At 36.5% G+C, this 12,905-nt stretch overlaps 1 protein-coding gene across 4 annotated transcripts in view; it reads right to left on the bottom strand.

Annotated features, from left to right (window-relative positions):
• The window catches only part of PLEKHA7 (pleckstrin homology domain containing A7), a 156,362-nt gene that overhangs the window by 112,112 nt on the left and 31,345 nt on the right, over positions 1 to 12,905 (bottom strand). Inside the window, exon 1 of one of the 4 annotated variants that reach the window (XM_071558894.1) lies at positions 4,970 to 4,997. The exons of the other annotated variants lie outside the window; for them this stretch is intronic. Coding sequence (XP_071414995.1) covers positions 4,970 to 4,989 — 20 coding nt within the window. The 5' untranslated portion in view covers positions 4,990 to 4,997. Of the gene's footprint in view, positions 1 to 4,969; positions 4,998 to 12,905 lie in introns of those variants that run through there. 4 annotated transcript variants of the gene reach the window in all.

Raw genomic sequence — 12,905 nt, 5'->3', positions numbered from 1 at the left:
ATAACATCCCACGGTATCAGGTTTCAGTACATTATTCTGTAACAACAACCAACACAGAGCTGGAGGACCAAATGGAGGTATGTACCAGCAGCAACTTAGCCCTGTTCACAGAAGGACCCTTCATGCCAAAGTGTCTCCTCAGGATTTAGCTGGAACACTGTTGTTTTACTGTGCCTCAAAGCAAAAGGAGGTTTGCTGTTGTGTATAAAACCTGTATCACTAAAGAGCCCAAACAGAAGGTCTCGTGTCTAGAAACACTCAACTCCTGTGCAACTCTGAGCAATAGTGTTTTTTACACTGCAACTTCCCTGTTCCTCACTCACTGCACCCTCAAAGACTTTTGAATGAAAACCAGAACTCAGTTTCTGTTTTCACCTACAGTGTTTAATTTTTTGTTTTATTCTGAATGTAGAAGGCTGGATGGGTCACTAAGCAATTGTGAGCTAAAGCTCAAAGACCAAAATAAACTATTTCGAAGAGCATGAAGCCGTAATGTCTAACTTATTTGACAAACTTATTTCAGTTACTCTGTAGGTAGCTTTTGCCACCAGATGTTTGAACAGTCAGCTGTGAATTCTCAACGGCTCTCACACATACTGTGCAACAGCAAACATGGGAAGAAATCACACTAGAACTGATATTAATAAACTGCAGGCTGGATCTAGATGTGAGATTTGAACCAAGGCATGTTTCTTTACTGTTTAGCAAGTGTTCAGGCAGAAGCTAAACAAGTCTTCACTGTGGCCAAAGGTTCTCAAATGATTCATAAGTAACTGAACACAGTTGGCACCCTGCCCATCACAGAGATAACCCTGCCCTGTCGAACTAGAGCAGCGAACTCCTCTCCCTGCAAACCTAAAGCCACAATGAGGTTGCTATGTAACCATGTACTATTTTCCCAACCAGGCCATTCTGCCCTACAGATGGCTAACACAGTCTGTAACAACTTGCAGAATGAACCAGAAAAATTCTCATCAACAGTAAAACATCAGGATGTCCTCTGGGGCAAAGAGGAATGCCTGAGCTGTAAATTAACCTACTGCAAATCATGAAACATCACAGACATAAAGCTGTTGACCATGACCTAGACAAGAAAGGGGGAAGGACTCTCCTTACGACCTTGACTTCCTTTCCAACTGTAATTCCAGTTGAAACAATGAGCCTCAAAAAACCTGCAACTGGAAAATAACTTCCAGGATTCACCTGATTACTACCGACAGTCTGAGGTACACAGACATTGGCTATTCTGTACCTGTGCACATAAAGTCTGGACTGCAGGTCTTTGAATTCTAACCTACGTAAACTCTGAGGGATGATCTCCACCTTAACACTACTAGGAAATGTTAGCCTCCACTACCACCTTCACACTCTATCATCCCCATGACCTTTATTCAGGAAACAAAGTCAAAGTATTATCTGGCCACACAGTCATCACTGGCAGTCCATCACCCGCCAGGAGAAGGTACAGGGGAGACTGTTCTTCCAGGAAAACAAGAGGTTCACAGGCCACAGCACAGACTGCAGAAGTGAGCATCAATGCCACAGCATTCCAGTTTCTGTGGGCCTGGCACTGCCCTCATACTGGCTTTAGAAGGAGATGACTAAAGAACTAAACAATTCTTCCCCCAAGTTTCACAACATACGGAATCACAAGGGCTGCCACCCACTCACACTGAGCTCAGGCTGGACATATCAGTCTGGTGGAGAAAGGCTGCAAAATTCCCATACCTGAAATCCAGTGCCATCAGAACTGAAAGGCTGAACCCACACCAGCATCACCACTGGCCAGAAGGAGATTTCCAAGACAAATCAAGCAAAACCCTCCAAAAACTCCAAAAACACTACAGAAGGCCAAGCCAAACCATAATCCCACCTTAGTTCTTCACAAAAGGAAGTTCATCAACTTGACCCATCTATACAAGACTTTTCCAAGCAATTCTACAGAGCAAAGATTTTTAAGGTCTGTACCAGGTACTGACCTTCTTAAAAGACCATTTTGGAGTGATAAGTCTATTTTCTGCTTACTGCATTTGTAAACATAAGATTGTAAGTCTTGTCTGCTGTAGAATCAGCAGGTATTACACATTTCAGCTCAAAGATAATGTTAGAATCAAATCACATTCTCTCACTCTATGAAATAACTAGATACCCTTAAATCTGAAAATACTTTTATAAAAACAGCATTCATGGAAACACCATTTATTTGTTTGTTTGTTTATTTTTTTCAAAAAGCACAGAGGCTGAAATGGGATTAAGCTACTTTATCCTACTTAAAAAATAATTATACTGGATAGACAAATACTTCCTCCCAAGTGACATGAAAAAATTGAACAGAAAATTAACTAAAATGATTGAATAAAGAAAAATAAAACCTGAGCCAAATAAACTTTAAAGGAATTAACTTTCACTAAAAAAAAAAAACAGGAAATCTAGCATTTCACTGAGCATGGATGCATGTAAATTGGACTGAGTGAATTAATTCGAACAGTCACCTCAAACATATGCAGAAGCCAGAATGCTGGTATTGGAAGCAATTTTTAAAATTACTTTGAATTTAGAAAGCAAGGTTACTCTCTATCATGACACAAATAAGTATTAATTTATGTGAGCTACCAGAATATAGCAAATTTCTCACTCCAACAGACACAATTTATTAATATAAACTAAGCAGATGCCTATTTAATGGCATCCAAACTTCAGCTTCCTGGCCCTTGATGAAGCTCTAGAGTATGTAATATAATTCTTACAGGATTACAAATACTGAAGGGTGAATCTATTTTTGAGGTTCAGGATAAATCAAAGCCTTCTACACAAGAGTACCATCACACAGTGTCCTTTTTAGCCCCGACACATTTTATGTTAACAGCCCTGATAAATTCTTATCTGTAATAACAACCTACTGAAGATTCATACTAGCAAACAAACTGTACCTACAACACCTTGCAAATTGTGCAAATTGCGTATCAGAAGACAGAAAAGTGTTACAGTTACAGGTAAATGAAACACTGTCATTCCACTTTAAAGTTGGCAATTTGATGTGCCTCAAACAAACAGAAGTAAAAAGAAATTGCAGGGCATACAAACTACTGAGGTCAGGGCGATAAATGAAACCACTTCCAAAATAAGCCTTCCTAATTAAGGTTTCTAAACCAGAGCTGGCTTGCATTCAGTTAATACCTCCATTACAAGTAATCTGAAATATTCTTGATAAAATATTTTTAGCATCAACTCCAGCATATTAAAATCAGTTGAAGGTCATTACGAGAATGAAAAATAATAATGCTCACAACTCAGGAAAAATATTGAATTCACCCCTAAAACAACACAGAAATATTTTGAAAACATACTTAAATCAGTTCAAGATTGTTTGTTTATAATTATCAACTTAACCTAACTGTGCATTAGAAAAAGAAACAACGTATCTGTCCATTCTTGGATGACATGAACTGAATTCTATTTAGCCGCCCCTAAAGGCACCTCTGGACTACGAATAACACTGAGTGTTTTTTGTTAAGACAGAAACATTGCATACATAGGTTTAATCAACTTTCTGTCATCCCAGCCTCCCTGAAGAAATATTTAATTTGTTTAATTAGACAGATGGCACTTTTTATTACACTTGTATTTGCACTTAAGAAATTTAATTTAATTAAGGAAAACTTTTTTGTCAGGTCAATTCATGTGCCACTACATGATGATCCAGCACCATAAACTATAGTAGAATTAAATCTATTCTCTGAAGTGTAAATATTTCATACTTTTTAAGCAGTGAACCACTTAAACTCTTCATTCTGTATTGGTGTAAGCTTTATTTAATTACTGCTGGTATTTCCTTTCGTGTGTCACATTAACCTCAGAAAAAAATAATGCTAAGGTATCCTTTCTATTCTGTTACAATCTTATTATTTCCATAATTATACCCAGTTTTGAAATAGAAGAAATTAAACGTAACCGTGAAACGATGCAATACACAACACACGTTTGATTCACAGTCACACTGTAAAGAACTGAATGGACTGCACAAAATTCTAAAAGAAAAAGGAGATTTTCAGAAATAATAAAACGAAATACCTAAAAGCATCAGGAATGGCAAGGTAACAGGAGCCACGTGCTTTCAAGGACATGAGATGCATTTCCATCCAAAACAGAGCAGACAAACAGGACACCCCTCAAAATATACACTTACCCACAGATACACACACATAAAAATCACTAATTGTACTCTGATTAATCTTCTGAAGTCTGTGAAGTGATTCATGTTTCCAACATCCAACCACCTAACCTCAGGTGCTTGCCAAAAGTGAAGGGCTTTTTTATTTTATTCTCCCCCTAAGAACTATGAGGATAAAAATATGAAGGGTACAGACTCAATCTTGGACAACAAAACCTGTGACTCAGCATTATAAGAAACAGCCAAAGTAAGGAATGATTTCATTTGCAACTGAACTTTGGATTGCTACAGCAATTTCATTACTTTGGAAGTTAGTAGAAAAACTTCCACTCTGCATCCCTCATACTAAAATCCATTTAAACACTTTTGAAATAATGCAAATATTTATTTTCTTGGCTAAGAATTAATCATCAATTTGAATGCGAAGTGTATAAAGACCAAGAAACAACCCTAACTTTCTCATCAGAATCAATCACAAATCTGGAATGTAAGTACTGAGAGAAAGGCAGGAATATCCAACATTCACTGCACTAATTACTGAAGATAATAGGAATCAACTTTCAGGCAGGTATTCTAATCACAAAGCAAACTTTGCAAAATATATTATTAAATAAACAGTGCATATTTAAAATTACAGGACAGAAAACTCTTTAGTTAGCAAGAGATCAGTACAAAATCCTCATATTACCTCAGGCATTTAGTACATTAAACACAGGAAAAATATAGAGCTTCAAATGAAACATTACAAGCTTTCTTTCTTTCTTTTTGTTTTTGCAAGGAGTGAACACTGATACATACCTAAGATAATAGTTTTTCATAACATTGCTTATAGACCATCAGCTGCAGTCAGCCATTAACAGTTCCCATAATTAAGCCTGAAGCATTCATAAGCATTCAAAGTGAAGCACAGTTATTAAAAAGTACCAAGCTTGCCCTCTCTCCATTTGCTAAAAAACACAAAAAAACCCAAAAGCCAAAAAACCCCAAAACAACAATGCCTTCACTCCTCTCTTTCTGTCCAGGGAAAGAAAGGGGGAGGGAAGAAGATTAGAGCAGAACACCCCGCCTACCTCACTGCCGTCATTTCCTCCCAACAGGTCACCCACACACAGAAAAAGGACAAAAACTGGTTCTATATTGGTTTCAGTGCTTCAGACTGGCTTAAGAGAAACAAACCATAATTACCTCTTTTTATGCAACTTTTGTTAGTTGATTTTACACTGATGTTAAAATCAGCTGGAGATGCCCTACCATGACCACATCCACTCAGAGTCATCATTCTTTCACACTTCAAGAGAAAGGCAATAAATTTAAATACCAAATATCAAGAAAGCATAATTATTATATTAAATCCCAGGTATGTTCTAAACCCAGCAAATTGATGTTTAAATGATGCATAATTTCAATTAGCTTCCAACATTAGTCCTTGGCCACACAACTTCTGTAGCAGACGTGACAGCAGCTTTGCCTTCTGGGTTTCCTCCCATCTAGAACAAATTAATCAGCTTATTATATAAAGCCAAATTAAATATAATCTTTCAGGAAAATATCCCTCTTCAGATTAATTACTCCAAGCAAAGCACAAACAGCATGATTTTAATGCAAATTCTTATAAGGAGGACTTTTGGGATGGGGGGATTAAATCTGCAAATTTCTCTGCAGAGGTAGGAATTAAAAATCTCTGCAGTTTTGTGAGATATTAAATTTATTAAAAGAGTGTTGACATATTCCATGACTCCTACTTCAAAGTAATTAAATTATAGGGAATTATTATGTTTTGTTTTAAAACTCCTTCCAAACACTGCCTATCACAAAATGACTTCTGGACCAATTACTTCGATAAATTTAAAATTTTTCTGTGACAAACATCCATACAAACCAATCAGAAAACTCAGTGTTCTTGGTAACTAAACTTTGTCTCAACAATAGGCTGTGTTAAAACAATTATATAACATGTTATGGTAATTTAAGTAGGTCACAATGTTTCTTTTAGATTTGCCTTAAAGCTCTTCCTAATAAATCTAGTTGCAAGAGACATGTTTGCCTTATTTTCCCTAAAAAGTTATTAATTTAAAATTAAATATTAGGCAACCCACAGTTTTTGAGAGACTCAGCATGTTCTCTGCCACTTATATCCAAGTATATGTATTTTACATTAATTCTGTTTGTAAATACACAGAGAAGCCTTTGTCAAAATACCATCACTTAAACTACGTGGGTGAAATTCTCTCCACATTTGGGAGGAGGGAGTGTCATTTGTCACTAAGCTCCTGTGACTTTATTCTTGTCAGTGAATGGCTCTTTGCAGGTCCTGCAATCTTCTCTGTTATTTGTATTATGGCTGTGCTCAAAGGAGCAGCACACAAGGCACGACACAAAATCTCAAGAGGTACATCTTTACAGTTTAAACATATATTAGATATTTACATACAGTATTCATTTAAAAGTAAAAATGTTTTGCCTGAAATCAAATGCAATGCAAACAATAAAAGGCAAAACTACCACACTTGTCTTACACCGGGACATAAGTTTAACAATAAGATAAAATAAAATAAAAATCTGCAAACCTTGTTTCTTTTCCCTTTAACCAAACATATGTGTGAGAAATTAAACCTTTTTCTAAACTTTTATTTCACTCATCACCACAGGATCAAAACATTCAAAGTTTGGAAATACTCTCATTACTCCTTATTTACCTTATAAATGAGATATGAAAATACATGCAAAGAAGTGCCTGTAGGAGTAAATGCCATACAAGTATTTCCAATAAAACCTACCAGAGGATCAGATCTAGCAAGTAAGTGACAATCCATCCTAACTTAACATTTGCTTTTACTACTTTACATTTAATTGCAGGTATTTACAAAGTCTAAAAGAAAACCATTGATCTCTCCTTACTATAGAAAATTATAACCTGGAAATTTAACATCAGTTAGTCACCAGTAAGTTATTTTTGCATTCAAATAGTATTTATATAATGTTACATCAGTAAACATGTCTCAGACAGCACTTCCTGGGGCTGCATTAGACCAGAAACAAGCACATACAAGAGCAACATCAAGAAGAAGCTGTTGCAGCTCAGCTGCAACTTTCACTCTGCAGCTTTATACAAATGTAACATAATTACTCACATAACCTGACACCAGTTCCCACATCGCTCATTCCCACAACCCACGTGTGGCAGAAGGGGATGAATGTGTCCCTGCAGTACTACACGTAATTGCTGAAACCCCAATATCCCATTCTTCCAACAACTTTTCAGGACCAGCCATAAATGCCTTCTCCAGACTGAGCTACCACTAAAATCAGTGCTTACAAATCCTGGCTGCAAAGAGTGGTTTTGCCTCTAGGGATATTTTAAAAATATTCCTTAGCAGATATGTTGATTAGATTGCTCTATCCAACTATTTTGGATATTTGAAGAACCACTTCTCAGGTTCCCCCAGTTCTCCCTAACACAACTTCACCTTCTTGGTGACTCGCTCTTTTTCTCCTGCTCCATTTTGCAACATTTCTTGTTACCTCCCCAATACTTCAGCTAAGGCTTCTGTCACTGACACCTTCCAATTTTAGGAACTGTCTATAACATGAGATCTTCTTATCATATTCAGGCATTCACAAACCAGAATTTTTTTTATTCATACAAGACTAAAATATCCTGGCCATTCCTAGAGGAAGTATTACTTCTCAAACTGTTGCAAGTTTTATATTGGCTCTGTGGAAAATGCTAACTTTCATATCTTTATCGCTCTTTTAAAATCAGAACTGCCTCATATCAAGAAGTACGCAACTTTTGACATGCTAATTTTAAATTTTAGAAGAAAATAGTTGATGGATTTACTAAGAAAAAAGAGAAAAATGAAAAGAAAACCAAACAAAACCCCCAAACAAAACAAAAACAAGCATACATGAAAAAGAACCACCTCTTTTCCCCACAGTATTTAAACAAACTTCTGTTCTCAAATGTACTTCATGATTACCCTATTATACCTTAATAGTTTTTTCTCTTAAAAAAAGAGGAGGCGAAGACATTGCTCTTTACATTATTGATGAAAAAGGAAATACTAAGCATAAAATGAGATACAATTTTCAAACTTCCTACAGATTACTACAATAAAGTTAATAGATGGGAATCAAACTATGGGATCTGATGGCCTTTGAAGAGAAGAGAACAAGATTACACTTAAGATACTTGTGACGATTTCTGGACCTGTCTTCCAGCTTTATATATCATCTAAACTGCAACAGACATGGGATGTATCAATATGCTAAACAGCTTTTCTGCATAGAGAAATACTTTGAAGCCCCGTGAAGCTGTGCAAACAGCTTTCATAAGATTTAACCTTTTGGAACCAAAAGAATAATTCTATAAGCTCAAAATAGAATCTTAATGGCTCTACAAGTATTTAAAGACACCAAAAAAAACCCCCTCCATTGGATTTCTGTTAACCAAGAAAACACTTCCCCTCATGCATGACCATATTTGGTACTATAGAGAAATGAAGAGCTGCAATACCAGACTATGTGAAACTACTACCCTCTAACACCATACATCAGATACTTCAAATTCTGGTTTATTCTTGATTTAATCTCCTAAAATGTCAAAGCCAATCCCAGGTTAGTTGCGTTCCAAGGATTACTTCTGCCATCTAAGACAGGGAAAAAGCACTGCAATTCAACTGCAGAAGCTTTGAAGCATTTGCCCAGCCTAAACCTACACCATAAGCCTCACATCATGTGTTATTCTAGAAGATTTTCCTTCTACACTGCATGCTAAAAGCAGCATAATAAGGATCTAGAAGAATACAGAAAATGTTCTGTGGTTTTTAATTGAAAATGTCAGAAGTTAAGTACAGTGCAAGTTTCACTGGCTTTCTTCACCAAAAAATATTATAAGCACAGAAACTTGAACACCAGATCTACCCAGACTGACTTCTATACTTCATCTTATTTCCAAATGCTTGTGTTTGGAAAATTTTTAAATTTTTTTTTTACTAATTTAATTATCCACAATATGCTCTTAATTCCCTAGGCTTACTGGAAAACATATAAAAGGAACTTCAACAGTCTTAACTGAGAATCATTTAAATGAAGAACAAGTACCACACTGCAGAAGCAGCTACTTGTAATAAAATTTCCTCATGATGGCAGCATAAACCATCCTGATGAGGTGCTAAACAACAACACACATTCCTACTCATGCAAAACAGTGAGATCTCAACTGCTCTAGAAATAGTGTTCACTGCTTTTATTTTTTTCCCTCCACATTGCCATTTCTACACTACATTTCAGCCTTCGTATTTAGCCTCCAAAATTCCATAGGAGTAATATTCTACTTCACACATACAATTTATCAAGACAGAAGAGGTACTACCCTACAGAGAATTTTGGAAAAGTGGTAAATTATCAAGCTTCCCCATATGTTCCATTAAATTTTGTATAATTTTTACATTCTATTTTTAAAAGTCTCCAACTGCATAATCTACACATTTGTGTGAATCGCTAAGTCAAGGTTTCAAACAAGGTCTACGAAGTTCCTCTGAAGAATGATCGTCCATCAAGTTCTGTTTGTTTTTAGTCTTTCTGCATTAGAAGGAGGTCAATACCATGACTTTGAAGACCCCACTGTTTTCTTGGATGTAACAGTGGCTACAAAACTGGCCAGAAGGATTTTGAAAATCTTGTGTGTACAAATCACTAAGATCTATAGCCAGTTGTATTTTTTTCTAAGGTATGAATTTCACTGAGTTCAACATCTGTCTAGATTTCAGCCTATAAACAAATTACACCAATTAAGTCCATGTTGATTAAGAATAGGTTTGAGATTAAAAATATCACCAAGCTTGGAAAGACTTTGTTTAGAAGCCATTACTAGTGCAAATCACTCTTCAGACCACACTGCAAGTGAGGCTTTGCTGAGGCTTCTACGTCCAAAAGCTCGTTGCTTCACACTTCTAAAGGTCAGCCAATGTTCCCCTTAGATCAGGCACTATAAGTGTACATGCAGTTATTCCTTAACGCAGGTCTATCAAAAAATCTTAGCTTTTAAACCATACAGTAGAGTATAAAGTAACCCAGATCACTGAGACAGCAGGTTAGGAAGAAAAAACAGACAAAGTTATGCTTGGGCTGACACTAAAGTCATGGATGAGAAAAGATTGACTAGTAAGAATGAGTGACCCTCTCAATCTTCAGCTCAGCTGCAAGTTTCATATCTGCCTACAGCCTTTAAAAGTGCACTAAGCCCTGACTTGTTTCTTAGAACACCTACACAGAATTTAAACATTAGAAGTATATCTTGATTTATTTCATCTTCATGTTACTGACTAGCTGTGCTTATATATTCCTAAAAAACCCAGCAATTTGCAGGTTTACACTATCTCTTATTAAGTGCTTAAAGGAAGCAATCCTGACACTCCTTCAAAATGAAGATAAACTACCACTCACTCTATTTCTAGAAGATAATAAAGACTGAAAGAATAAACATTCATAAGGGAAGGAAAAATACAAAAAAAAAAAACAGTCTGCTTTAGACAAAACAGAAGCTAGGAGAAAGATAAATTAAATGTATTTCTAACCCATGAAACACAGGATGGATGTAAAAATTCTAGAAGTTTAACTAACAGCACATGCTTCAATCCTACAGCCCATACGACTTGGCAGTTCAGGAGACTTGGAATTCCTGGACAGAGGAAACAAACATGCTCATAACAGCCAAAAGCAGCAGTGAAGTTTTTCTGGCTGTAGCTGAGCTTTTCCTTAACTATCTCTTTTCATGTCTTGGCAGTTTTATCTCCACTATGGTAAGGAGGGTGGTTAACCCTAATTTTCTCAAATCCCACTCAGATTACACTGACTGAAAAGACTGACCATATCTTAATTTGAGGGTTTACAATAAGAAGATTAAAACTAACCAGGAGCATCCTTGTTTTTAAGCATTAGAGTCACTGCACAGCAAACAGGTACCACATGAGAGAAAAAGCAGCTTTCTAATAACAGCCCTCCACCCAAACATTTATGGTTTCTAAGAGAATTATTATTTCTCCAGAAACCTCCCATTTTCTTCTCCATACACCTTTACAGTAGATCTATTCTGGCCAAGACAGCAACAGAGTTTTGCCACATTTCCACTGCTAACAGGATTTTTCAAATGAGCAGCAAAGCCTGGGAACAGCTGGAACTTCAGAAGAGGATTGCCTGATTACCAGTAGCAAGAAACAGAATAGAGGAAGCCAAGCAAAAAGCCAAGTCCTCTGAGCAAAATAACAGCTACTAGGTTTGAAAATCACAGCCTAAAAGCAAGACTCTGCTGCTGCTATGTGTGTATTATTATATAACAACAACAACAAAATAATGAGTCCTAGATAAATTTACAGTTTTTTGTTCCTTTACATAACATTAGTTTAACTCAAGAAACATGACGATGTCAACTGAGTTATATGAAAGAATTACCTTAGACGTAATTAGAAACCACCACCATTTTCATCAAGGCACTTCAAAATTGTAATGAAATATTCATGGATGTATTGTGACAGAAGAGCCTACACACAATTTAAAAAGAAGCAAGAGGAATTGTACAACAGCCAATCAACTAAAAAAGAAAAAAAAAATCCAGTAAAAAAAGTGTATTTGGCAGGACAAACTTTCCCTCCTAAATTAGTTTTCCTCTAATCTTCTCTCTCATTGTTAGAAGCTATCAAAAAATACTAACTTTTACACAGATATAACTGTTTAATAAATAGTGCATAAAGAATTTCTTTTCATTTTCAAGAAAAAACATATCCAGGAAACGATTAGTCAAACAACTTTGAGTAAAATAAAGTTTTAAAAAGCAAGAGAAATAGGGCATTCAGAAGGAGATCCAAAGCATGACTTAACAACTGAAAGTACAGAAATGCAAAGATAATGCATAATGTATGTCTGACAGTAAACTGATCAGTAAGCAGGAGGCACCGTGGCATAAGACACCAGTGTAATGTGGCAGTGAAAAAGACAAAATTCAATGTCAGGATACATCATGACAGGGCTTTCCAGAAGAACCAGGGAAACATTCCACATAGCCTTTAACTTCCAGTGAGTCTTTATCAAGAATATCATGCACCATTCTCAATAATCCAGATTTAGAAAACATCAAATAGGTGCATGTAAAAAGGACTTTCTGCATCTGGGAAAGAGAACAGGACACATCAAGTAGTCTGTCATTTGTAGCAAGCTGGGGCACATGTACTTTGGAAAAATGCAGCAGGAGCAGAGAAACTTGAGCTAAAGAAGCCAAGGCAGTGTCTGAACCAGACTGACTGAAGGAGGGACACTGGGAGACACCTGACAGCCCAGGCACACATCCTGCAGACATGACGACACTGCTGCTGCCTGAGAACTAACGCTCCTAGCTTGTGGTACACAGGTATGTGAGCTGGGCCCTGTGTTCAATCCACTGCACAGAGAGGACAGGCATTAACATGAAATCTATTCAACCCTTTATTTTGTATGGGTTTAGTTTAAAACAAACAAACCAAAACAGTTAACAGGGAAGGGAAAGCTGTCTTCATCAAAAACCAGGAGTGGTAGGAGACCATCAGATACCAGACTGCCAGGAGTTAATACAAGCCAGAACTTAAAATAGAGTTGCCTAAACGTCTTTATTTCTAACACAATCTTAGAAGTACAGGAAAAAAAGGACGATAAACCCCCTCAAAGCAACATAAAACCAGATGCAATTAATCAGTCCATGTGG

The sequence above is a fragment of the Pithys albifrons genome, chromosome 6 (genome assembly GCF_047495875.1).
Source record: "Pithys albifrons albifrons isolate INPA30051 chromosome 6, PitAlb_v1, whole genome shotgun sequence".
NCBI classification, from domain to species: domain Eukaryota; kingdom Metazoa; phylum Chordata; class Aves; order Passeriformes; family Thamnophilidae; genus Pithys; species Pithys albifrons.
This window is presented reverse-complemented; position numbering and strand designations above follow the sequence as displayed.